Genomic DNA, 26969 nt, shown 5'->3' with positions numbered 1-26969 from the left:
TGTGACAGACCCAGACCAGTGGGGTACAGGAGTCTGGTAGAGGGCAAATATACTGGTCACTGGATGAGTAGTTTTCTGTTCCCTGAGTGACCAGAGAAGGGGCTGCACTAGAGTAATCAGGAACCTGCTAGAACCAGTTAAGGCAGGCAGGCTTAGGGTTACCATACGTCCTCTTTTTCCCGGACATGTCCGGCTTTTTGGCAGTCAAACCCCCATCCGGGGGGAATTGCCAAAAAGCCAAACATGTCCGGGAAAAAGAGGACGTATGGTAACCCTAAGCCTGCCTGCCTTAACTGGTTCTAGCAGGTTCCTGATTACTCTAGTGCAGCCCCTTCTCTGGTCACTCAGGGAACAGAAAACTACTCATCCAGTGACCAGTATATTTGCCCTCTACCAGACTCCTGTACCCCACTGGTCTGGGTCTGTCATATATGTCCCTAAACGAGTGGGGTCACAGGGGGCCTAGATTTGCTTGCATCAGCCCTGCACACAGAGTGAATATCATAAGTGTTGCCCTAGAGAACATCCATCTGTTGAGGAAAGCAACATGGATACTATGGTTCCTCTCTCAGCTTAGTCTCCTACTGCAGCCGTTAGCCCAGACAAACTCCCCAGGACATCTCCTTCAGAAATCAAGTATCAGAGGGGTAGCCGTGTTAGTCTGAATCTGTAAAAAGCAACAGAGGGTCCTGTGGCACCTTTGAGACTAACAGAAGTATTGGGAGCATAAGCTTTCGTGGGTAAGAACCTCACTTCTTCACTTGCATCTGAAGAAGTGAGGTTCTTACCCACGAAAGCTTATGCTCCCAATACTTCTGTTAGTCTCAAAGGTGCCACAGGACCCTCTGTTGCTTCCTTCAGAAATGCCTCTTATACCTCAAAAAAACCTATGTTAAAGAACATTAAGGTTGCAAAGTCAAGCAACCAAAAATTAGGAAATGCCAGAACTAAGGCTGGCTGTGCCACCTGAATCCTGCCCCGTTGGGCAAGTGCACCACGATACAGTCTTTAGTCTTTCCACGGGACCTGGCCCTCATTCAGTGAACGGGCAGCTAGTTAGTATTTCTTGTTATCCTCCTGAATCAATGTGTAGCCTTAGGCCTTACGCAACACACCCCCTTCCGAATTAATTTCTTTCTGGGTGTTTCTATGGTGCTCTCAACTTCGTATCTGAGGAATTAACCAACATGAATTAATTTATCTTCGCAACTTCCCTGTGAGGTGGGGGGGTTATTATTGTCCCCATTTTACAACTGGGGAACTGAAGCACAGGGAGATTAGACTGTCAGGAGTATCCATTGATTTTAGTTGTTCAGCTTGGGACACCTAGGGCCCGATTTTTCCAGAGCATTGTCCAGCACTTCATGCATTTAAAGTACAGCTCCAGTCGACTTCAGATGTAATTGTGAGTGCCAAGAACTTCAGACAGACCTACTCTTTTTAAGCCTAACACTAGCCCGGGAGCCCAACCCTTAGTAATGCTAAACCTAGTCTGCAGAGACCTATTAGCCACAGGCCAAACCCTAGCACAGAGGGCCCTACACTTAGTAGCCCTAATCAGGGGAGCACTACCGATCCCAGGCCTAACCCTACCCTTAGAGGCCTACTGTTTGTAATCATAACCCTAGATTGACGATCCCTACTGGCCAAAGGCCTAAACCTAGCCCAGGGATCTTTAGCTTTAGTAACCTAATCCTACTCCAGGGAACAGTTGGGGAACACTTTGGGGGGCAGGGATAGCTCAGTGGTTTCAGCATTGACCTGCTAAACCCAGGGTTGTGAATTCAATCCTAGAGGGGGCCACTTAGGGATCTGGGGCAAAATCAGTACTTGGTCCTGCTAGTGAAGGCAGGGGGCTGGACTCAATGACCTTTCAAGGTCCCTTCCAGTTCTAGGAGATAGGATATCTCCATTTATTTATTTATAACCCCAACTCTAATCTAGGGAGCCAGGTGCTTTTTAACCTTACCCTATCCATGGGAAGCCTTACTGGGCCCATGCCTAAACTTAGCCTGGAGAGGCCTACCATTATTTACCCTAATGCTATCCCAGGGAGCCCTAACCTTAGTAACCCTAACCCAGACCAAGGAGCCCTAACAGTCTAAAGTGTTAGCTGACTCCAGGGACCCCTAGACTTGTTCATCCTAACCCTAAGACCAGGATTCCTACCAACACCAGGCCTAAACTGACTCCAGGGAGCCTTACTTTTGGTCACCCTAAGCCTGGCCTGGGAAGCCCTACTCATCACAGGCCTAAACCTAGCCTGGAGAGGCCTACACATTAGGGTTACCATACGTCCGGATTTTCCCAGACATGTCCGGCTTTTTGGGCCTCAAATCCCCGCCCGGGGTGAAAGCCCAAAAAGCCTGGGGCCGGGGCCGGCGCCGGCAGTGTGGGGCCGGCGGTGCTCGGCAGGGGCCGGCGCAGTGCTGGGCCGGGTGCCACTGGGGCCGGGGCAGGGGCCGGGGGTGCGGGGCCGGGGGCGGCGCGGTGCTGGGCCGGGGGCCGGCGGTGCTCAGCAGGGGCCGGGGTGCGGGGCCAGGGGTGGCGCGGTGCTCGGCCGGGGGCGCGGGCACTTGGCCGGGGCCGGGGGTGCGGTGCTCGGCCGGAGCCAGGGGCGGGGGGACTTGGCCGGGGGCCAGCGCCCCAGGGCCCGAGCCAGGCGGGAGACGCTGGGGCCAGAGCCTCTTGGCCTGGGCCGGCCGGCCGGCCACCAGAGGGAGCCGCTCGGCCAGGGGGGCCAGACTGGTCCATGCCACACCATGCCCCAGCCCCAGCTTACCTGCTGTCACCCTGTTTCAGGCTTCCCGCGAACATTTGATTTGCGGGAAGCAGGTGAGGGGGAGGAGCAGGGGGCGGAGCGTTCAGGGGAGGGGGCAGAGTTGGGGCAGGGCTGGGGACGGGGAAGGGGTGGAGTTGGGGCGGGGCCAGGGCCCCATGGAGTGTCTTAATTTTTAAAAATTAAAATATGGTAACCCTACTACACATAGAAGCCTTAACCCAAGTCCAGGCAGCCCTAGCTGTAGTAAATTTAGCCCTAGTCTGGGGATCGCTATTAACTAGGGTTACCATATTTCCACAATCAAAAAAGAGGACACGGGGGAAGGGGGGGAAGCTCCGCTCTAGCCCCACCCCTGCCCCGCCCCCATCCACTCCCTCCCACTTCCCATCTCCTGACTACCCCCCTCAGAACTCCCAACCCCTCCCTGATTCTTGTCCCCTGACTGCCCCCTCCTGAGAACCCTCCCCCAACTGCCCCCCTAGGACACTACCTGTCCCCTGACTGCCCCGACCCTTATGGGTGGCAGGTTTGTAGAAATTTTGGTGGTGCCCAGAACCCGCCCCCCCCCCTCAACTCTGTCCCCCACACCTGCCTAAGGCTCTGGGAGGGGGTTGGGTGTGGGGAGGAGGTCTAGGGTACAGATCCTGGGCTGGGGATTAGGATGCAGGAGGGGTGCAGAATGCAGGCTCTGGGATGGAGTTTGGGTGCTGGGTGCAGACTCCAGGCTGGGACAGGGGGTGGGTGTGCAGAAGGGGGTGAGGGGTGCAGGCTCTGGGATGGAGTTTGGGGGTGGGAGGACATGCAAAGAGAGGGGGTGCAGGCTTTGGGAGGGAGTTTGAGGGCAGGAGGGGGTGTGTGGGAAGGGGGAGGGGTTTTGGGGATAGGAAGGGGTGCAGGGGTGAGGGCTGTGGATCTGAGGATGAGGGGTTCATGATTCAGGAGGGGGCTCAGGGATGGAGCAGAGTATTAGGAATCTCAGCCCAGCACCAACACCCAGTTCTCAGAGAAGAGACTTTAATCAGAGTCCATGGCAGAGAGCAAACTCTCAGGCAACCACAGAGCTCCCTTTCTCCCAAAGTTACCTCCACACAGAAAATACTTGTATAACAGAACAGACAAAATCATGGCAAGAACCAATGGTTGGAAACTGAAGCCAGACGCATTCAAGTTAGAAATAAGGCACAAGTGTCTAACAGCAAGGGTGATTAACCATTGGAATAAGCTACCAAAGGAAGTGTTGGATTCTCCATCTCCTGCAGTCTTCAGATCAAGGCTGGAGGCCTCTCTGGAAGATCTGCTTTAATCAAACAAATGATGTCAGACCAGATGATCTAATGGTCCCTTCTGGCCTTAAAAGTCTATGAATTTATGAAACCAAAAAACACCCCCCTTTAATCCTCCCCCACCCACCCCCACGAGCAGCAGCCCATTGGCACACCAAGAAACACAGCCCAAGTAACAGTGACACATGGTCACCAGCCATAACATTATGTAGCTCCTTCAGGGGAGCCTCAGAGATGTAGACACAAACCAAAGTCTCTGCCCCAAAATGACTGAAATATACATGTATTGTTTTTAAATCCTGTCTTATATTGTCCATGCACTGACTGTAATGTGTGTAAACAAACCAGTATAAATAGGAGTTAAGGCTGGGTGTGTATTTTGTTCAGCAGTTGTTAATATTACAGTGTCCATAAATGTCACAGCATGTGATCTATGCTGTGTAATTCACAGAGTGATTTTCCTGTGGGGATTTTGGATCTATGTCTCAAAGCTGCCTGAATTTCCAGCAAAGGAAGTTTTTAATCCAGATTTGGGATTGGGGAAAGGAGGGCACCTTGGTTAGCTCCTTCTTTGGTTTCTATTTCCACCCTAAACAACCTCCTTAGCAACACCCTCCTCAGCACCAGTCCCCAAATCTGCCTTCTCTGCCCAGAGATACCCTCCTCCTCTTACAGCCTGTGGGCAGAACAGCCACAGGATGCCCTCAGCAGTTCCAGTCTCTGACATCTCAAAACTGCTGAAGTAGGGCTGGGGATGGGTCTCCACCTGGCAAAGGGAGAGAGCCCCCAGGCTCCCTCATGGCCACTCTGTGCCCTACAGCAGTCCAGTGGTTTTCTCAGCTGTTGGTGATGATGGAAGGGGGCGGGAGGGGTGTGTGCCTCCCCATGGGAGGGTTATGATCTATAGCCCGTACCTTACGCTCAGACTCACTCTTCATTTCTGTCTCACACACACACACACACACACACACATTCTGTCTCATGCCCCACCCAAGCGCCTCCTCAGTTTCCATCTCCCTCACACGCAGCTGCTGAAAGCAGACAGCAGGAAAGCAGAGGGATGGCAGAACAGTCCTCTCCTTTATGGTTTAGTCACTTAGGAAACACTGCAATCCTGAGACCTCCTCTGCTGCCCTGCAAGAGGGACTCTAGAGACCTCAGCAGAGATGCACCTCCCCCACCGCTTTCTCTCAAGAGGAGAGTCGCTGATCTTTACAAGACAAAACCCCACTCTGACATGATTTCAGCCAAGTTAAATATTTTGTATGCTGAGCTCACCCTGAAGAGCACTGGCTCCATTGGAATGATAATCAGCTTTTCTTCCTCTCAAAATGAGTGGGTAAATCCCCCCAAACAGATGAAATTCCAGAAGTTTCACTCTCTAAATGTAATCCCTGGCAAGGACTTCCTTGCCTATTTCCTGTCTCTCTCTCTCAGCTGAGAACTAGCCTCCTTTCTCCTCCCCTTCCCTGTTTAAAGAAACAGGACTGTTTTGTCCCTACAGTGCTAGAACAAACAGTGCAGCAAAAAGCGTCACACTTAGAACAAATGCCTAGTAAACATCCAGCAAAAGAGAATATTAACAATATAGATGACCTAGTTCTGCAGAGATCAGCAAGTTCTGCCATGAGCTGTAAACTGTTCTCATCTCATTTACCCACATTTACCACTTTCAGATATTTAGGCCAAAATGTTCAGTGGTGGCAAGAATTAGGTACCAAAATAAAAGTGCCCAGGTTTGCAGAGTTGCTGAGCACTTACAAGTCACTCTGAAGTGAGTGGGAACCAGTATTGCCAACTCTAGAAATTTTATTGGGGAGTCTCATGGCATTTGGTGTTTTTCTTATATCCTCAGCTCCTGGAGTTACAGGAGAATCTCAGCTTCCATTTATAAAAAGTTTTTAAAACCCTCCTGATTGTGGAGAACAGTCTGAAAACATGACCACAGTGAATCCTAAAGACTCAGAAAACAGAAGGCAAATGAAAAGAATCACAAATGTATTTCTTGTTTAAAATCTCATGATTTTGGGGGCCTGACTCTTTGAACATTTGTAGTTGACAGTACTGGGGAACTGCTTTTGAAAAGTCAGGCCACTTTTAATTAGGTGCCTAAATATGGATTTAGGTGCCTAACTTCTATTAGCCAAGTTTGAATATTTGGGACTAATCTCTACAGACATGATGGGGCACCTGAGGAGTGGGGGACACTGGAATAGTGCTTTGCCCAAACAAAGAAAAGAAAATGAAACAATGTCTTTTTAATACATAACAGTACAGGCTCCCAAATGACTCTGCTATTGAGCTACCGCACAATTGTAGGTAAAACCTACATCTTTATCTTGGATTTTGTACAATTAACCCTCTCCCTGTCCTGTACCTTTGATCTCTGCTCCCAACTGGCCATTCAGGGTTCTTAGGGGTCACCTACACCAGCTTTCTGACAAAAGCCCACAGAAATTAAAAATCACTCTTATTTTGCCTGCACGAGCTTCTGAAGGTGTTGACCATAATGGATGAGAAACAAGAACCATGGGGGAAAAAGAAAAAAGAAAAAAAAAAAAAAAAGAAAAAAAAAAACACACTGTCTGAGAAACCATCCCTGAGGGCTCTCCTAGGCCTGGAGAATTCTTGTGCATTAGCAGAAACTATGGCAAGAAATACAAACTCTAAAGGATGGCATTTTTTCTTGGTTCATGATCTTTATTGGACTCAACAAAACTGACACAAACATACATCAGGGACGAACAAATGCTGGGAGATGTAATGTGGAAAATGCCAGCTTAGTTGCTGTGAAATTGTGTAAAACTACAATACTATTATAAATACACAAACAACAGTGACTGATCTGTTGTAACAGAGTGACAATTCCCCTCTGGATCCGAGGATGGTTCTTGAGTCTCCATCCTTCACGTAGAGAGACTGAAAGGGGAGGTTACCAGATCTCCCATGATCCCACATCCCTCGTTTGGGCCCTGAACTGCATCCTCCCTCCCCCCACAAACCAACTGCCCCCTCCAAGGTCACACCAAGCATGGAGCAAATCCAGCTCCTACTCCCGAGCCTCTCACCCTCAGGCAGGAGGGCTGGGCCTGACAATCTACTCAGCCCCCTACCATAGATACTGAAATATGTTGATGCGGTCCCCTTAAAAGGGGCAGGGTTCCCCCTCCCCACAGCCTGCTTCCTAAGCTAGTGGCAGGGCAGCCAGGACAGAGCCTCGCTGGTTCAGTGGCTCCCGCTCACTAGCCCTACCATATCTCTATGACCAGATCAGGTTTTGTGTCTTTCACAGCATCCAGTTCTGCCTGTGTTTCTTCAGTTACACTCTGATAGCCCAAGCTGTGTGGAAAACAGGGAAGGAAAAGGACATGTTAATTCTCTCTGCAGACAACATCTGAGCCCACTGCCCCTATGAAGCACCATGAGCTGCACCCACAGGATCTGTGCCACTGCCGCTGCCCGGCCTGCTGATCTCACCGCCAGCAGATACCTTTCCCTTGGGGGAGGGGAGGAGAAGCGCTGGTGCAGTCTGTAGCCTGGCCTGCTCCCCCCACATCCCACTCACCCTGTGAGCTCTGGGCAGGGACAGCAGTGTCCTTTCTGCACGTAAAGGGCTGGATTGTGCAGCCCTTGCTCAGGGCAGGGAGCACTTACTGACATGGACAGTCCCGCTGTGGGGCTACTCAGTGCTCACAGGGAGCAGGGGCTGCAAAATCCACGTCCCAGAATCTCCCCATGGAAGCAGCCTGATCTCAGCTCTCATTGCTGCAAGGGCTCCTAACACCCCCTCTAAGTAACACAGCCCTTGAAGGGGTTGAGTTTGCAGCTGCTGTTGTGGGTCTGCAGATGGCTTTTCTAAGTGCTCTATCACCCGCATGCTTACTTGGATTGTCTTGAACATTCCTGTGTGTCATGGAGAGCCAGGGCAGGGAGGGACTAGAGGTTCAAATCTGGGGCCATCTGAGAAAGGAGTTCCTGAGATACGGCCCCCGAAAAATCATGGGATAGAAGAATCAGACTTTTTTTATAACTTTTTTTGCCCACACCAGCGACTCAAACTATGGCTCTGACCCTCCCCAAATTTATAGCAATTTCTCTCAGCTAGTGCACCCCACCCGCTGCCCTTTTGGGAAGCAATATTTAAGAAGCTATTCACAAATAACATTTGGAACCTCAACATGGGTCAGCCCAAAGTGACTGCCCAAAGAGAGTAAAATACACCTGTGGCAACTGTAGGGCTCCACTGCTAAAGAGAGGCTTTGCTGGCAATCTCCTGTTGCAGTAACTGGTGGCTCAAGAAGACATGCTGTGGCTTTTGAATCAAAGTAGCACCCATGGCTGCGGTCTGCCCTGCCATTGGCAGCTTCCAGCCAACATGTGATGTGCATGTTACTCGTGTTCTACAGAGGTTTGTTTTGCCCAGAGACCAACATTTCTGGCGTAATAGCAATATTTTAAGTTGCTTTAAATTCCACGTGCAGAATCCAATTGTATTGTAGGAGTATTGGTCAAGGAAAACAACATTAAATAACTAGAGGGAAGATGAAAGACTCTGGTATGCAGTTGTAATCATGACTCAAGCTCTTCCCCTCTTCCCTAAACAATGGGACTCAGTGTTATCAAAGAAAAGCAAGTTTTTGGGTCATTTTGTCAAGAGGTTCCTGATACACAGCCCTATGAATGGGGCGCATAACTCTTGTGGTGCAGAGTTAGGGAAAAATCTAAGGCTCTGGCCTTCATGAAACTGATAGCATGGCCTGCCCCTGAGATTAGCTATTGAGCGGGACCAATGACCAGTTTAGAAATATTTCAGAGGTCACTGCCCTACATAAGCGTTAGTACCTCTGATTACAGACAGCAAGACATCAATGAGGCCTGGTCTACACTAACCCCCCAATTCGAACTAAGGTACGCAACTTCAGCTATGTGAATAACGTAGCTGAAGTCAACGTACCTTAGTTCGAACTTACCGCGGTCCAGACGCGGCAGGCAGGCTCCCCCGTCGACTCCGCATACTCCTCGCGCCGAGCAGGATTACCGGAGTCGACGGGGAGCACGTCTGGGTTCGATTTATCGCATCCATACAAGACACGATAAATCGAACCCAGAAGTTTGATTGCCTGCAGCCGAACCTGCACATAAGTATAGACAAGCCCTGAGACCGGGATAGGGAGCTGAGACCAGGCATGCTCAGTGCATGGCTCAGGCCCACAAGAGCCAAAAACACAGGGAGGAGAATGAGAACACTCACCCAGATGGATGGAGCAGTTCACACCTCTCATTCCTATTGTTTCCTCTCCCAGGGCTGTTCTAATTCAGCTAAGAACACTCCATCAAGAGGAACGGGCCACTCACACCTCTCTGAGCCTCCTATGCTGCAAATGAATGTTTAAAGCCCCTTTCCCCATACACCAGATTAGGGGTCTGGCCTTCACAGCTCCACTCTCCTGTCCATTCCTGCCTCCAGCTGGTACAGTCACTTCTCACAGCCCCACCATCCCACCTCCCTATAGCCCCTGAATCCTTACGAGGGGTTTGGAATGGTAAGGAGTAGGGGGGTGCTTGAGTGGTGTGTAGGGTGACCATGGGCCATAGGGTAACTCAGGCTGTGGCTGGGAGCAGCAGCACCAGTACACCAGAGGGGGTGGGGAGCAGCCTGCAAGCAGGAGGCAAGAGGCAATTGCTAAGGCTGGATGACACAGGAGGACAATGCAGAGGGACCCCAAGGAGATCAAAGATAACAGGGCTGAGCTCAGGCCACTGACCAGCCCTTAATTATCTGCCATGAGAAGGATGGGCCAGAAAGGCACCCGGAGCCAGACCACAGCTGGCTCCCAATGACACACTTGCTGGCTGGGCTGTGTTATTAGTAACCGGGGTGATGCTGCGGACTGGGCCTGAAATGATGGGTGATGAGCAGGGGGAATCCCAGCCCTTTATGGGAAACACATTATGTTGATGTTATTTATTCACATTTATTGTTTGCAGCCAGTTTGGGAGAATAGTGAATACTAAAGGGAAGGGGGTAGGTTTAGCGGATAAAATAAAAAAAGAACAAGTTAAAAGTCACTTAGAAAAGTTAGATGCCTGCAAGTCACCCGGGCCTGATGAAATGCATCCGAGAATACTCAAGGAGCTAATAGAGGAGGTATCTGAGCCTCTAGCTATTATCTTTGGAAAGTCATGGGAGACGGGAGAGATTCCAGAAGACTGGAAAAGGGCAAATATAGTGCCCATCTATAAAAAGGGAAATAAAAACAACCCAGGTAACTACAGACCAGTTAGTTTAACTTCTGTGCCAGGGAAGATAATGGAGCAAGTAATTAAGGAAATCATCTGCAAACACTTGGAAGGTGGTAAGGTGATAGGGAACAGCCAGCATGGATTTGTGAAGAACAAATCATGTCAAACCAATCTGATAGCTTTCTTTGATAGGATAACGAGCCTTGTGGATAAGGGTGAAGCGGTGGATGTGGTGTACCTAGACTTTAGTAAGGCATTTGATACGGTCTCGCATGATATTCTTATCGATAAACTAGGTAAGTACAAATTAGATGGGGCTACTATAAGGTGGGTGCATAACTGGCTGGATAACCGTACTCAGAGAGTTGTTATTAATGGTTCCCAATCCTGCTGGAAAGGCGTAACGAGTGGGGTACCGCAGGGGTCTGTTTTGGGACCGGCTCTGTTCAATATCTTCATCAACGACTTAGATATTGGCATAGAAAGTACGCTTATTAAGTTTGCGGATAATACCAAACTGGGAGGGATTGCAACTACTTTGGAGGACAGGGTCATAATTCAAAATGACCTGGACAAATTGGAGAAATGGTCTGAGTTAAACAGGATGAAGTTTAACAAAGACAAATGCAAAGTGCTCCACTTAGGAAGGAAAAAATCAATTTCACACATACAGAATGGGAAAAGACTGTCTAGGAAGGAGTACGGCAGAAAGGGATCTAGGGGTTATAGTGGACCACAAGCTAAATATGAGTCAACAGTGTGATGCTGTTGCAAAAAAAGCAAACGTGATTCTGGGATGCATTAACAGGTGTGTTGTGAGCAAGACACGAGAAGTCATTCTTCCGCTCTACTCTGCTCTGGTTAGGCCTCAGCTGGAGTATTGTGTCCAGTTCTGGGCGCCGCATTTTAAAAAAGATGTGGAGAAATTGGAAAGGGTCCAAAGAAGAGCAACAAGAATGATTAAAGGTCTTGAGAACATGACCTATGAAGGAAGGCTGAAAGAATTGGGTTTGTTTAGTTTGGAAAAGAGAAGACTGAGAGGGGACATGATAGCAGTTTTCAGGTATCTAAAAGGGTGTCATAAGGAGGAGGGAGAGAACTTGTTCACCTTAGCCTCTAAGGATAGAACAAGAAGCAATGGGCTTAAACTGCAGCAAGGGAGGTCTAGGTTGGACATTAGGAAAAAGTTCCTAACTGTCAGAGTGGTTAAACACTGGAACAAATTGCCTAGGGAGGTTGTGGAATCTCCGTCTCTGGAGATATTTAAGAGTAGGCTAGATAAATGTCTATCAGGGATGGTCTAGACAGTATTTGGTCCTGCCATGTGGGCAGGGGACTGGACTCGATGACCTCTCGAGGTCCCTTCCAGTCCTACAATCTATGAATCTATGAATCTATGAACAGAGTGGAGCAACTTTTAAAACTATTTATTTAGGAGGTTTTAACAGGTGTATGGAAATAGCAAAGAGAAAACAATTCCAACAGTAAGGTTTTGTTTAGAGAAATATACATCTCATCCGATCTCTCTATGTGATAGCGTGCTGCTCTGTTACAGAATGAGCATTCATTTTATTTTATTTCCAGCCCTTTTGGGAGAGCAAGCATGACAGCTGGAGTTGAGGGCAGCGTGTGCATGTGTGGGGTTGTTGTTATTGCCTTAGTGAGTAAAGTCATTGTGCTGTAACATCAAAATATGCTGCATTTCAGGGCTGCTAGAAGCCACTAGACTCTGTCCTCAGCTGCACCAAGTTTATGTCCAGCACCGCTGCGGTGACTTGGAAGTAGAGAAATAGGCTCTAAGTGACCTTTCCCCTACTCTGATCCTGGCCAGAATGAACTCTGGTTTAGCAGAGAGAAATCTCAGGGCTGCTCTAAAATCACCCCAGCTGCTGTGCCTGCCTAAGAGCTGGTGGACCATGTTCTGCCCATCTTGCCCTTTATATAGGTCCTCCATGCCCCTGCAGACCCACTCAGTTGAGGCAGGATTGGTTGGGACAGAGTTGGCTATATCTGCTTTGCACGACCAAAGGATTACCCTGGGCCAGCGGAGTCCATGCCAATTCGTGCTCTGCTTAACAAGGGTCGAACTCACAACTCCATTATTCAATTTAACTAGCAAAATGTGACCAATGAAGATGTCAGTGGGTCTCTGTTCTTCGTCTCAGGAGCAGAGTGGGGCTGGTCCATGGCTGGGTTCCATGAAGGGTATTGTGATCCTGGTAAATGGAGTGTAACTCACACCACCACCGTGTTAATGGGCACAGACTAAAGGAAATCAGCTGGTACTTACCTTATTTTGTGTAGTTTGCAGTTGAGATGTTTCAGTCCTTGACACAGCAGCTGCACTCCTGGATCTCCCAGTTTGTTTCTCCCTATATCTAGCTCGGTCAGGTGCTGGTTCATGCTTAGCGCAGAGGAGAGATCACCACAACAAGCAGCAGTTAGACTGCAATGCTCCAACCTGCAGCAGACAGATACAGAAAGGAAAAGGACTACTTGTTTACAACACCTGTGTGTTTCCCTCCTTGATACCAGTGTGTCTCTCTAAAGACAGGTTTCAGAGTAGCAGCCGTGTTAGTCTGTATCCGCAAAAAGAAGAACAGGAGTACTTGTGGCACCTTAGAGACTAACAAAAAGCTTATGCTCTAATAAATTTGTTAGTCTCTAAGGTGCCACAAGTACTCCTGTTCTTCTTTTCATCTCTAAAGAGACTCTGAATTCAGAGACATGAGAGAAAAATCAGCTATTTCTATTTAAATCATTATCAAAATACCCCTATACAAAGTTCTAGGCTCCTAAGGCAGAATCAACACTACAGCAAAACTCCAACAACATTAAAATAAATATTCAGACAGGAACTCAGCCAGGTAGCCACACACACACACAAAAAATCTCTTTCCCATCCCTTCATTGCTCTGGGAGGCATCCCTCAGTGACCCTCAGCAAACCCAAAACCCTGATCCAACAAGTGTCTTTTGCAACATGCCCAAGCGGTCACCAGATTGAAGCTATTTTGTGCCAAGGAGGAAAAAGTTCCAGAACGCTCTGCCAGCAGCCCCTCTCCTTTACAACAAGGGGGAATCCAACTCAGGTGCCCCTGCTGACCGTAGCTGCAGCATTAGCATGGGAAGAAGTGATCCAACAGGCCATTTAGATCTTTATAGCTCATAGGCTCATGATCTTAAACTCCACCCAGAGACCAGCTGTCAGCCGCTGCAGAACACCGGATCATGTGCTCACCGCAAGATGCCCCATTCAGTAAACAAGTCACTGTGTCTGCACCAGCTTCACTCTCTGAATGATTTGAAGTGTAGCCCATAGCTACTCAGAATGCTTTGGTAGTGAGTAGATTCCTTTCCACGTGCCCAGTTACAGCAGTTACCCTGTATTCCATGAAGGGATGGTCAGCCAAGAATGGAACTGGGTGGGTAGGGGTAGGTATATTTCTAATGAGGTGGAGAATCCCTCCCCACACAGAAAGAAACACCTGGGAAATAGGTCACAAGCTCATTCGTAGTCAGCACTCGGGTTTTCATTCCCTTAAACTGCAGGGAACCATTGCTGCTGTGTAAACTGGCCTGGCTCTCTCAGAAAGTAACCCAGTGCCTCAGACTGTGAAGCCCAGCTTGGGAGAGCGGGACCCTCACACTACACAAACTACCCCACTGGGCTACTGTGAGAGACCTAGGTTAAAAATTTAGAACCAAAGCCAAATAGCTCTTCAATATCTCATAGGTAGTGTTGCTATGGCTGTTTTGGTCCCAGGATATGAGAGACACAAGGTGGATGAGGTAATGTCTTTTATTGGACCAACTTCTCTGAGTGAGACAAGCTTTCAAGTTTACACAGACCTGAAGAAAAGCTCTGTGTAGTTCAGAAGCTTGCCTCTTCCCACCCCCAACAAAAGTTGGTCTGATAAAAGATAATGCCTCACCCACCTTGTCTTTTAAATAGCTTGACTAGATTACCTTTGCCCTCAGCTTCATTTGACCCATGTTGCAATTTGAAAGAATAAACCAGGTCTGGGTAAATTTTATGGATTTTATATAAACATTGAACATATGTATCACTGACTAGACTAATTAAGAATGGAACACCACAATGATCAAATCAAGGTCAAAACTGAGGTTGACTCACTAGATGAATTAGTTCAAATTATCAAATCAAGGTAATAAGTAAGCAGACCAAACTAGGTAGCTGACAAAGAATTCCTTTTGTTGATCCTGCATTAGGAGAATTAAGGAGGAGTCGTCTTCCCTTTAATCTAAATCCCCAGACAGCTTCCAGGCAGTAGGACATGAGTGTCCATTCTGGTCTGAGGCCCTTGTCAAGTGAGATCAGCCAAAGAGTGATTTCTTTGCAAGTCATCACTTTCTTACTTCCCTCTTAAATCCCTGTGTTGTTACAAGCTATTTTCTACTATTCCCACTTCCCTCCTCCACCTTTCACATCATAAATAGCACAGAATCTTTCCAAAAAGCCTTAACCCAGCAGTAATTGTTAAATCACACACAATAGCAGCTTTTGGAACACCAACCAGGAGAACCTCAGAAATTATAGAGGACAGCCATGGGCATTTGGTGTTCCTTCCTAGGGAACTATTAATGCTGCCACTCTGCCTCCAACACTCCCACCCCCACAGACATGGAGCCAGGAGGCATCCCTCATAGAAGGCAAAGATAAAAAGAAAAGGATCAACCTCCTTCTGCTTTGTTTTTTAGGATCTTTACCTCAGGTGGTGGTTGTTGTTGTTTACTGGAACCAAGTGATGGAATCATATGGTCAGAGCTCCTACTGCCAGTGGGGTCTTTCAGGCAATAGCAGACTGCTCAGGCTGGTACAGCTAAGGACCAGAATCTTTCACCTCTTCTTCCTCTGGACAGCCCAACCAGGGAAGAGAAGGGAACTTTGCTTCAGATGTTGTTGGTGAACCAAGAGAGGTCCCTCCTCTTCCACATGGACTAGCTACAGAGCAATGGCTGTAACACCCTGGTCACTGAAGATGCTGCAGTACAGAGAAAGCTGCAGGCTTAATAGGAGACAATCAGTCTGTTTCCATTGGGGATTCCTGACACTTGGTGGTAATTGCTGGGCTAATGAGACAATTGGCTCAGTAACTGGGAGGAACAGGAAGCTGGGTGGAGGAGAGGAGCTGTGGGGCAGGCTTCTCCTCGTGTGTAACTTTGCTATATCCTGCCCTGTCTGAAAACAGAGGATTAAATGTGCATGTGATGGAAAAATAACAAACTATGTGTTTGTAGTGGAGAAGCTGTGAAAACTGGCTAGGCAGTGCTGCACACTTGACAGCTGGAGAAGTGCCTTGTGACAGGCCTGGACCTTGATAGGTGTCATTTCATGCTTGCGCCATCTCAGGGATCACCTTTGTAGCGTTGGGCCAATTAGATGGTCCATGCATTCTGGATGTGGTTGATGTGGTCCAATCTTCTTGCAGCACATAGTCTTTAGGTCTCGGGTCATTAGGGAAAGTCCCATCAGGAATGATGGTTATCTTGTACAATCTGCTGTTTTGAGTGCATTACAGATGTCTCCCAAATAAAAAAACAGCATGTGCGTGGGCTCAGGAGGGAAGTACCAGTACCATCCATCCATCTTGGTAAATGGACAGGAGGCCCATGCTTATGAGAAATCATCGTTTCTTGAAAAACAGACATCTAGGTCATTGCGCACTCATCTTTCATTTTCTATCCTCTATCCAGTGAGAAGAGAAGAGCATCCATCAGTTCCATTAAAGCAGCATCAATTCCATATCCTAGCCTGAATCCAGACTGTGCTGGGTCTGGAATGTTGGCTTCAGTCAGGTGGAGCTTGTAGTTGGCCTTTTCCTAGCTTCTCTTTGAACTTGCTCAGGAATGGGAGGTTTGACACTGGTCAGTCATTGGCTAGAGCAGAAATTCCAGGGTGAGCTAATGGGACCTACAGTGCTGTCAACCTCAGTGAAAGCTGCTGCCTAGAGAGAGGGGCAGGCTGGGGAAGAGACGGGTGAAGGACAAAGCATCCCGGCTGCTCCTATAGATAATCCCCAGCTAATGATTATTTCTACTGCATTTCTTTGTCTTTTTGTCCTTTCCCTCTTCCCTTTTTCCTCTTTCTGTTTCTTTCTCAGGTTGTTAGGTTTATCCCAGGATTCGTTGATTACAATGAAGGTAAAGGATTTGAATGACAGAGGGTTATTCTAGTCAAATTGTGAACTCCTATGACCCTGTTCTCATTCACACATAGTGAGTAAATTAATTGAAGGGTCTTCAGTAAAATACACTGCATTTATGATGCATGTAGAGTGGCTGTGTGATCCAACTTCTCATCGAATACAGGTGATAAATCTACATAGCAGTGGGTCTCTTTCTGACTCCTTGGGAAGACAGTAGGTGTTTTTTAAGGGTTGTTGCTGCATTCGTTGTAGTGCTGTGATTCTAGCAGACAGAGCTGAAATCACGATAGGACAATGTCAATAGGCACAGAGAAGCCAGCTGCTACTTACCCTAGTTTCTGAAGTTTGCAGTTTGGATGTTTCACTCCCTCACACAGCAGCTGCACTCCAGCATCTCCAAGTTCATTATACCCCAGTTCCAGCTCTGTCAAGTACTGGCTAGTGCTGAGAGCAGAGGAGAGATCCCCACAACAATCAGCTGTGAGATCACAACCCCACAACCTGCAGGAGACAGAAACACACAAAGAAGGAAACAAGTTATCACTTCCCTCCTGTTTGTGGCAATTCTTTCACTCATGTCACTGTCTGTCTGGAAAGGGATGATCCATTCAGAAGAGACCAGTCACAAGGCTCTAGCAGGGGGCAGTGGGACTGTTGGCACCAATGACCCCTGTGTGGATTCCTGTCCACGTGCCCCTGCCTCTGTCAGTCACCCCGTGTTCCACAAGGGAATGTTCAGATGAGCTGAAGGGAGGGCAGCAGACTGCAGGGGTGTTTGTAATGGGCTGGAGAATCCTAACAGGCACGGAGTAATAGTTCAAACCCTTTCCCAGTGCTTATACTCAAGCTCCTTTGTGCTTATGCTAATTCAATCTAAAGCTGCTGTGTGAGCTCCTCTGCCTCCCCCAAAACATTCCCCAGTGTCTAAAACTATGCCTATATCATCACTGCAGAGTTACCCCAGCTCTGAATGTCTAGTTCTGGGAACCCAGGTTAGCCAAGCATGGGCATTGAGTGTCCACACTGCTAAGCCACACTCAAGTCATGTTTGGGCATCATTGCCCTAGTCAGATAAGCTAGCCAAGGCTTACAGCACTTCCAAACCTGGGTCAAAGGCTTTTGTCTGTGGACAGCAGAGGAGTTAGACCTTGGTAACAGCCCAAGTTAACCTGGCTGCAGTAAGCACGTACCCTATCAGCCAGGGCATGTGGGAGCCAAACCCCTTCCAAACTAGAAGACAGATGACATTTTTCCTCACAGCCAAACTCCAAGCTACATATATTACTGAGAACAGAACAGATCCTGCTCCCAGCCCACCTGTTTAGCACAACTGGGTTCCCTGTTCCGCGAGAGACTTTCTGGGTCTGTAATAAATGACTTTCTTCCCTTGCCTGTATCAGAACCACTTTCAAAGGCTAGAGGTGGGGTTCACAATACTTATAAAATGAAGGAATTCACAGTGAATCCGACTTGTGCTCCTTGTAAGGTTCCAGGCCTGGGACACATGATCTCACTGCATGCTGGAAGGCAGGCTCCACAATCAAAAACTCTCTCTAAAGGGAGTGTGTTTCTTGGCCTATTGAATTGCTATGGGAAGTCTGTAGTTAACCTCCATGGCTGAACCCTTGAAGTTGCTACATATAAAAGAAACCTATTATTGACCACAGAATGTATTACTGGGTCATTCTGGGACACTCAAGATGACATGAAGGAAATTCCTTAGTTTTCTATGTACCATTGCTAGGAGTCTGGGTAATAAATAGGAGGATTTGGAAATGCTCACATGAGAAATTCTGTCGTAGTTGGTATTACTAGAACCTATGAGAGGATTCACATAATTAGAATGTTCAAATTAATGACTACAACCTATTTAGTAAGGATAGGAGAGGATAAAAGACAGGTTAATGGCAATTAATATAAATCATAAATTAAGAAGGGCAGGCAATTGATAAGTGAAGCTAAAAGTCTCAACAGCAAAAGCATCTATGGACCATATGGTTAAGAATAATTAAAAGGAATGTTTTTTAATATATCTGGAACAAAAGGCAGAAATATTAAATATCTACTTTTGTTTTGTAGCTGACAGGAATTAGAGTCACAGGACTGGAAGGGACCTCAAGAGGTCATCTAGTCCAGTCCCCTGCACTCATGGCAGGACTAAGTATTATCTAGACCATCCCTGACTGGTGTTTGTCTAACCCAGGGGTGGCTCTTCAGAAGTTAATATGCTGCTCCTTGTATAGGCACTGACTCCAGGGCTGGAGCTACAGGTGCCAACTTTCCAGTGTGCCGGGGGGTGCTCACTGCTCAACCACTGGCTCTGCTGATGAGGGGCTGCTGACATATTACTGTGGCTCATTGGCAATGTACATTGGTAAATTCTGGCTCCTTCTCAGGCTCAGGTTGGCCATCCCTTGTCTAACCTGCTCTTAAAAGTCTCCAATTCCACAACCTCCCTAATCAATTCATTCCAGTGCTTAACTACCCTGACAGTTAGAAAGTTTTTCCTAATGTCCAACCTAACCCGCCCTTGCTGCAATTTAACTCCATTGCTTTTTGTCGTATCCTCAGAGGTTAAGGAGAACAATTTTTCTCCCTCCTCCTTGCAACAACCTTTTATGTACTTGAAAACTGTTATCATGTCTCCTCTCAGTCTTCTCTTTTCCAGACTAAACAAACCCATTTTTTCCAGGAAGCTGGAGGGTTTATTCATAACACATAATGGTGATAAAATATTTTCTGTTCCAACACTATCTAAAGAGGATTAAATGGCATCTGAGAGTTAAATTATTGTAAATCAGAAGGTCTTTACTGCACCAATTTTTTTTCAATAATAATTGGCTGAGGAGCTTTCTGGACTGTTGATGTTAAATCAATCTTGGGAAACTGAGGAAGTTCCAGAGGACTGAAAGAAAGCCAATGCTGTGCTGATATTTTAAAATGACAAATGGAATGAACTGAGAATTATAGTCCATTTGGCCTCCCATCAATCCAGGAAAAAATAATGGAACAGCAGAGATGGATCTAGTAATAAAGAGGTAAAGGATTGAATATCAATAATGGCAGTCAATAGAAAACAGGTTTGTTTGACAAGACCTGACACCCGTCTTTGAGATTATGAGTCTGGTTGATAAAGGTATCTACTGAGATGATGTACTTAGATTTCTGCAAGAAACTTGATTTATTAGCACACCGCATTTTGATTAAGAAATAGTACTGTACAAAAATCAATACAACATATATGAAATGGATTGAAAACTGGCAGACTGATAATTCTCACCCCATCCATGTATTGTGGGTGTTCCTTTTTTTCCTGCTGGTTAGAGATGGCCAAAATTTGACAGGCAGCCAGAGACTAGAACCGCCCCTCTGTGGAGCTCCCAGAATTCTCTGCCTCCACTCCCAGGTAATCAGCACACCAGGGGTCTCCTCTTTGTGGCAGTCTCAAGATCTTTTTAAATTGGATTCCATTGGAGGCTCATACAAATAACTCTAAACTGAAGTACGCTATATTAAATTATAAAAATAGCAATGAGCAGACTCCCTTTTGGCCAGGGGGTTTTCCGAGCCAGTCTTGCATCTGCTCTGGCCACAGCTCTCTTCCACAAGAGGAATCGTTTGAGGGGCAGTCCATCTTTCCTCTTAACTCTCTGGTCATGGCTGAGAGAGGAAAGAAGAGGAGCCAGGAATGCTCTGATGGTGCAGCTCTCTCAGAGCCAGGATCTCAAGGGCTCGAGTGCCCCAGCTGTAGGTAAGACCTTGCAGCCAAACCAGAGAGTGGTATAGAAGAAGCCAGGTCCCCCTGTTGTCCTCTACACACGGGGCACAGCCCTTTCAGGAGGTAGGGCTACAATGAAACAGTGGCTCAGCTTGTGGAGTCCCTGTCAGGCCATCTGGCACCGGAGCTGCCAGTGGGCAAAGCAGCTTTGGAGGCTCCCGGTACTGCAGCAAGCAGAGCTGGCTGAAAATTCTCCATTGAAACTTTTTTTTTAAATGGAAAATGGCTTTGTTCAACTACACAGAAAAGTCCACTTTTGTGAATGTTCGTGTGTGCGTGGGGGGAGGGGGATTCACAACCAGCTGTTGCAGTCAGCTCCTTCCTGCCTCTGAGGAGCACAGGCAGGCCAGCACCTCCTGCCCTCCCAGCCTCACAAAGGACAGGCCAGAGGGTAAGTACCCAGCCAACCCTCAGCCCTCACACCAGTCAAAGGGATCCTCATCCCTCTATAGTCCTGGGAGTTCCCCTGAGAGAGAAACCAAGGTACTAGCTTTGTCTCAGCTATTGCAAATGATGCTGTCCTCGGAAATGTGAAGGCACAGGTGTCCAGCAGATACACACGCTCCCAAGATCAGAGTGAAGGTCCACATTATAGTGCGGTTGTGAGGAATGTGATGTGTGCGTTGCGTTACTGCACATGGCGGAGCATAAGACTTACGGAGGAGCAGAGTCGGTCAGTGGAAGTGGTGAATGTGTTGTGTGAGGGGTGACGATATTTAAATAGGATGTTTGCTTATTTTTAAGGGTTTGTTTGTGGGCCCATTCCTCTTGTGCAACACTTGTGGTTGGGTTTCGATTGGATCTTTTTTCTAAGAGAGACTCCCTAGTTCAAACAGGAATTAATTCAGGGAAGTTCTCTGGCCTGTGTTATACAGGTCAGACTAGCTGTCACGAGATCCCTTCTGGCCTTCTAATCTATATGCATGAGGACAGATGCACTGATTTAGCTCCAATACTTTTGGGTAGGACAGTGCCAGTATGGAGGGCAAAGGCTGAGCCCATTCAGCCATGGCTAGTTGGACACATTGACTTGCTTGTGGTTTGCTCATTCAAAAAAACAATTGAAACTCAAACAATACAAGTCTAGTGCATGAGGCCTATGAATCGCCCACCAGACAAGTTGTGGTTTTGAGGGTCAGGGAGCTGTAATGTCCAAAGGTTAATTTTACACTGAACATGAAAGACAAGGGGTTGGGATGATGCACTTTCAGAAAGGTCAGTGTCCTATAGCAAGCCCATTGGAGGTGAGGCAGGAAGAGAGAATGAGAGGAAAGAGAGAGACAGGGAAATGGGGGTGTAGTGTGAAAGGGAAGAGAGAACTTGCACAGAGATTAGAGACCAGGATGGGGCACTGACAGATGGGCATCTTTGCCTAGCCAGGGGCTCAGAGGCAGGGCTTCTGACAGTTGTAATGAAGGTATATTTTATTGTTTGAAACCCAAAGATGTTTCCCCCAGTGAGCTGGGAATTTCATAGTTCCAGGCTCAGCCAAGCAATGAAAATGGAGCTGAATTGGGGGCAGACGAGGTACTATCACATTCCTGAGCTGTCTGACCATTTGGCATCACTGCCTCTCATGCCACCATCTGTGAATGACTCACTCCCAACACTCCTCCAGCCTATGAGGGATAAAAGGGGCAGGACTCTTTGCAGGGCCACACAGATGGGAGGCACCAGTGATCTGTAGGTTTTGATCCTCAGGAGGAAACAGGAGGCTGCAGGTGTCCTGAGCAGAAGGCTCCCAGAGCAAGGGGGAGGGAAGGAAAGTCAATGGGGTGATGGGAAGAGAAACCACTAACAGATGTCTTCTTTCCCTACAGAGAGGAGGGGTTTTGCTAGCAGCTGGTGGATTCTCTTTTCTGCAGGCTGTGTAATGGAGAGTGGCACCTTATCCTCAAGAGGGAAAATAAGGAAGAGACACTGATGGTGAGAATAAAAGGAGAAATCAACTAGCCCTGAGTTGGATCCCATCCATGTGCACACAGACAGGCAGAGCTTTGAGGCTTCCCTTGATGGCTGAAGGGGAGAGGTGGGGACAGAAGCAGGTCAGCCCTCCAGACTGTGGATCTGATGTTTTTGGGAGGGAATGGGGATCCCTGCATTAGGGGTCAGTGGCACTAACCCCAAACCTCCAATGATGGACCTTAGCTGGGAGGCTGATTTTGCCGTTCACTCTGCTTGTGCTTTTGCAGCTTTCCAAGAGATCTCAGAATCCAACGTGCAGGTCTTTGGAAAACTTGGGCAGAAGAGTAACAATGGGAGCTGCTGGGTTCTGAGCCATTCTGAAAATCTGGCCCAAAGTCCCAGGAGTTCCCCAGGAGCACGCAACACCAGGTTTGAAGTTCAGTCATGAAAGAGGAACCACCGAGCAGACATGTACTGGAATAGAAAAGGGAGGAACCACAGCTTGCCCCAAAGGGTTTTGTGTTGTATAATGAGTCCAACATTGGCCTCTGTTCTAACCTGCCCGGTTTGTTACTGTGACCACATGTCCCCACTCCCAGAGGGCTGCACTTCAAAGGGTATTTCTCCAAACTGGTGGTGCCTCTCAGCTGAGAGAAGCTTCCGCCCCAACTCTTTGAATTTCAAGGCAGGAGCTACCATGGCTAGGGCTGAAGTTGAAATCACACTGGATAGTTCAGCTCAGATTGGGAGGTTAAGAATCCTCAGGCTCCTGGAATCTCTTTTGCCTTAATAAATTTTAAATCAATATGTCAAGGTGTCAAAAGTCATTAAAGTTCTCTACAAAACAGGCTGCTAGCTGAAGGGGAAAGACTGCACTATTTTAAAGCAAATGCATTTTAGTAAGAGTATTTTTTTAAACAAATCTATTTATTCACTAAATATCAGGGGGCTGTGGAGCCAGCTTCTGGTGTGGGCCCAGCTTTACTTAAAAATTTCCATTTTCCAAGCAGGGTAGTCTGGTGCATGTTGGGAGCCAATGACGCAGGTGCTGGAGAGACACTAATCTCTCAGCATCTCCATGTAGCTGCAGGGAGCAGACATGAGCCACCAGCCACACACCCTGCCAAGCGCTTTACACAAAGGACGCCTGTAAATGCACAGAGGAGGCCAAATGTTACTTACCCCAGTTTCTGCAGTTTGCAGTTTGGGTGTTTCAGTCCCTCGCACAGCAACTGCACTCCAGAATCTCTGAGATAGTCAATACCCAGCTCCAGCTCTGTCAGGCTGTCACTGATGCTGAGAACAGCCGCAAGATCCTCACAGCAAGCATCCGTGAGAAGGAAATTCTTCAATCTGCAAGAGAGAGAAATGCAGAGACAAGCAATCACAATGTGAATGGGGCTTGTCCCAGCTGTTATGATAGGTGGCCCCGCCCACCTGCTTCTCTCCCGGACCAATCAACATTGAGAATGGGCCAGAAGGCCTGCCTCACATCCTGTCCCAAGCCCCACTCCTAGTCTAATGAGAAACCAGTGTTGGTTGGGACTTCCTGCGTAAGCCCTGCTCCTTGCACTTCACCCTGACTGGACCGCCCTGGGAATGAGCCAGACATTTCAAGCCCCATCCCTCTGCCAATGACCAATGAGGAATAAGGGGTGGGGAAAGACTTCCACCCTAAGCATCACCCTTAGTCCTTTCCACTGACCAACCAGAATTCAGGATGGCCCCTGTACTCCCGGCTGTCAGAGTTTCAGAGTAATTGCACCTTTGATCCTCTCTGTGGTCTGCTCAAGGAAAACTCCCTCAGGCTTCTAGCTGCTGCCTCTCTCTGGGCAGGGACCCGTATCCTGTTCCCTTCTGACTGGGGGTTTAGGCTGTGGCAGCCGGTAGTTGCACTCTGATTATCCCCAGAAGGTCTGACTAAACGCAGCCCCTGGACTTTGCTCTCTTTCCAAAGGCTATAACTGTGGTTTACTAGTAACCAACCAGCACTCTCAAAGCAGAGTGCAATTATTTAAGGACAAAAACATACAGAGAAAACATAAAATAATAACAGGATTTAAATGCTCCCCCTCCCACATCACCTCTATGGAGACCCAGGCAGGTTCCAGTCCCAACAACCCTTCGGCAGGGTGGAGTCTCCCCTTGGACAAAAGGTCACAGCCATTTGTCAAATCAAAAAAGAGGACCCTCTGTCAAGATCAACTCAGCCTTTTATCCCAAACCTCTTGCTTTGTCCCCGCTTCCCAAGTCTGATTGGCCATAGAGCAAATGTCCCTGCATAATTATTAGGTCCTGCTGGAAGGCAGGCATGGGATACCTACAAAAGGCTGTGACACATAAGAGCCTGCTGTCTAATTGGACAGCCCTTGAGCCTCTTTGGAGGATGCAAATAACTTGAACTGGTCTGTAGGCTTGGGACAGAGCATAGGAAGGCCCAGAGATGCCTGTTTGGGAAGATTTTCACAGGAAAAGCAAAAGGCACATCTAACAAAGAGGCTGTGACCCGCTAAATGTTGAGTCCTTGCTCCAACGTATGGGGGGGTGGGGGCGAGATCTCCTCAACAAAATAGCTGATAAAAATATATGTCCATCCTAACCTTGTTCTTGGAAGCATTTGCACTGTTGAGCTTAAATTTACTAAAAAAGTTCAGCCTGAAGCAGATACCCGGTGCGGAAAATTTCCACCCAAGCAGTTAGAGTTCAGCCAATTTATAAGCAACTGAAGACCGACTTACAATAGGAAGTATCAGGCAAGGTTAATAATAGTGATACTACCAGCACATGTATTCAATTACAGGCAAAACACTTATTCCTCAAGTTCAGAGAGGAGGAGGAGGAGTTTGGAGGTAGAGCTCCAGTTTGGGCCCATCTTTCTTTATAACTTCAAGTTTACAAACATGACAGGCCATCGGGATGTTGTGAACCACTGACACATCAGGTGCTGCAGGGTTACTCAGCTGTCAGCCTCACCATGTACTCGCAGGGAGCTGACAGTCTCACACCATCGGCACAACTGCCAAGTTCTTTACAGAAAAGGAACCTGTAAATACTTACCCCAGTTTCTGCAGTTTGCAGTTTGCGTGCTTCAGTCCCTCGCACAGCAGCTGCACGCCTGAATCTCTAAGGAGGTTCCCCCTCAGCTCCAACTCGGTCAGAGTCTGGTTGATACTGAGAACAGAGGAGAGATCCTCACAACAAGCAGCTGTGAGCTGGCAACCCATCAACCTGCAGGAGATACGTAAACAGAGAGAAATGAGCATCTCTGTCTGTCCTGTTCCCTCTGTGGGTTTTTATAGCAAGATTCCTTTATTCTGGGAATAAAATCACAGAGCTGCAGCAGTGGTTGCTGAGGACCATGTGACTATGTGTGGATTTCAATCCATGTGCAGCTGCAGCTCTCATTGATCCTGTATTCCACATATGAATGTTATTCTAAGGCAAAGTTCCCAAACTCCGTCCCCTGAGCATAAGCATTGTAGCTTCTGCTAAAGAAAAAGCAATAAAGGAGGAGCCAGAGGAGAGGAAATAAAGGGAGGGACAAGATTCTCAATGGAAAATAATGAAACGGTTCCTGCAGTCAAAGCTATATTTTAGTTTTGCAGATGTGGGAAGCCTGTTGTTGTCTCTCACGGTCTCATTTCTACTTAGGATTCAGCCAAGAAGCCAGCCTCTGTGGCATACTTAGTTCTGAACATTCAGAATTCAGGGATGGGCTCAGTTTTGCTGAGTGTCAGGATCCCCCATCCCTGTCCTATTTTCCCTAGGTTTGACCATACCCTAGAAAATGCTGGGAGTTCCATAGGGAGCCCAGTCTCACAGGCTGGGCTTACAATTAAATTGTGACAGTCTTTCACCGTTGTAACAGCAGCATCGTGGGAGTGACTGTAGAGACGTCAGAAACTTAGGAATATGGGAAGAGCTAAAAAGTGGGATAAAATGAGCCCAGAGCTAGTGTTTGTGTTACATATGGGCTCATAATGCTAGGGAGAGACCAATAGGTGCCTCACGACTTCCCTAAAGAAAGCTCAAAGGATCTCCCAGTGATGGTCAAGGCCAGATCCACGGCTGGTGTAAATCTACATCTAAGCTACTTAGAAGTCAGTGGATCTATACTGATTTGTACCAGCAGAAGATCTGGCCCTTAGTGTGGAAGTTCAGTGGCCATAAACTCCCTGACCTATAGTGTAAGGAGTCACAATTTATCAATGGATGAAAAGATACATGGATTGGTGTGGGAAATGAAGACTGGGGAGGGAATTACAAAGGAAGCCAGTGGCTGCTGACACTAATTGTTGTATTTTACAGTTGGGATGTTTCAGCCTCTACAAAGTGGTGTCACTCCTGAATTCCCCTGGTTGAGACTGGAATTCCTTCTCTGGGACTGAAGGTAAATGTCACACACAAAGTACAGCTCAGTGTGCAGCAGCCAAATTATCTGAGCATATCACACCATGGCTCTCAAACTGTATCAAACCCCCATGAGTTTCAGGATATCATTCCAAACCCTAGCAGTAGCCCTGATTTACAAGACTCGTAATACCTCAAGGTGACGCTGTCTCAGAGACTGTTCACCCACTCGTGATCCACCAAGCTGGCTACACTGCCCAGGGGCACTACAGCTAACAAAGCCCAGGTCAGACTCCTGGGGCACAGGCGGAGCATTCTCAGCAGCAGGCCCTGGCTGGGGAGCTCTTTCCCAGGGAAGATTAGACTGAGCCTGGGTCTGTCCATGTTCAGATCTAAATGCCAGACCAGCCTCTCTGATCCCTTACAGAGCCCTGTGTTCAGGGAGCTCTGATTACTGCC

At 47.7% G+C, this 26969-nt stretch overlaps 2 protein-coding genes across 4 annotated transcripts in view; both read right to left on the bottom strand.

Moving 5' to 3' along the window:
• LOC117877392 (NACHT, LRR and PYD domains-containing protein 3-like) overlaps positions 1 to 5494 on the bottom strand; it is a 65176-nt gene extending 59682 nt beyond the window's left edge. For all 3 annotated transcript variants that reach the window (XM_034770482.1, XM_034770484.1, XM_034770483.1), the window contains exon 1: positions 5344 to 5494. The gene's annotated coding sequence lies outside the window, so the exon portion shown is untranslated. The remainder of the gene's footprint in view (positions 1 to 5343) is intronic.
• A 1262-nt stretch (positions 5495 to 6756) lies between these two features.
• Positions 6757 to 26969, bottom strand: part of LOC117877391 (NACHT, LRR and PYD domains-containing protein 3-like) — a 49396-nt gene continuing 29183 nt past the window's right edge. Inside the window, exons 8-12 of the mRNA XM_034770481.1 lie at positions 25218 to 25388; positions 23343 to 23513; positions 16808 to 16978; positions 12599 to 12769; positions 6757 to 7404 (exon numbers count right to left, since the gene is read on the bottom strand). Coding sequence (XP_034626372.1) covers positions 7314 to 7404; positions 12599 to 12769; positions 16808 to 16978; positions 23343 to 23513; positions 25218 to 25388 — 775 coding nt within the window. The 3' untranslated portion in view covers positions 6757 to 7313. The remainder of the gene's footprint in view (positions 7405 to 12598; positions 12770 to 16807; positions 16979 to 23342; positions 23514 to 25217; positions 25389 to 26969) is intronic.

The sequence above is a fragment of the Trachemys scripta genome, chromosome 4 (assembly GCF_013100865.1).
Source record: "Trachemys scripta elegans isolate TJP31775 chromosome 4, CAS_Tse_1.0, whole genome shotgun sequence".
NCBI classification, from domain to species: Eukaryota; Metazoa; Chordata; order Testudines; family Emydidae; genus Trachemys; species Trachemys scripta.
This window is presented reverse-complemented; position numbering and strand designations above follow the sequence as displayed.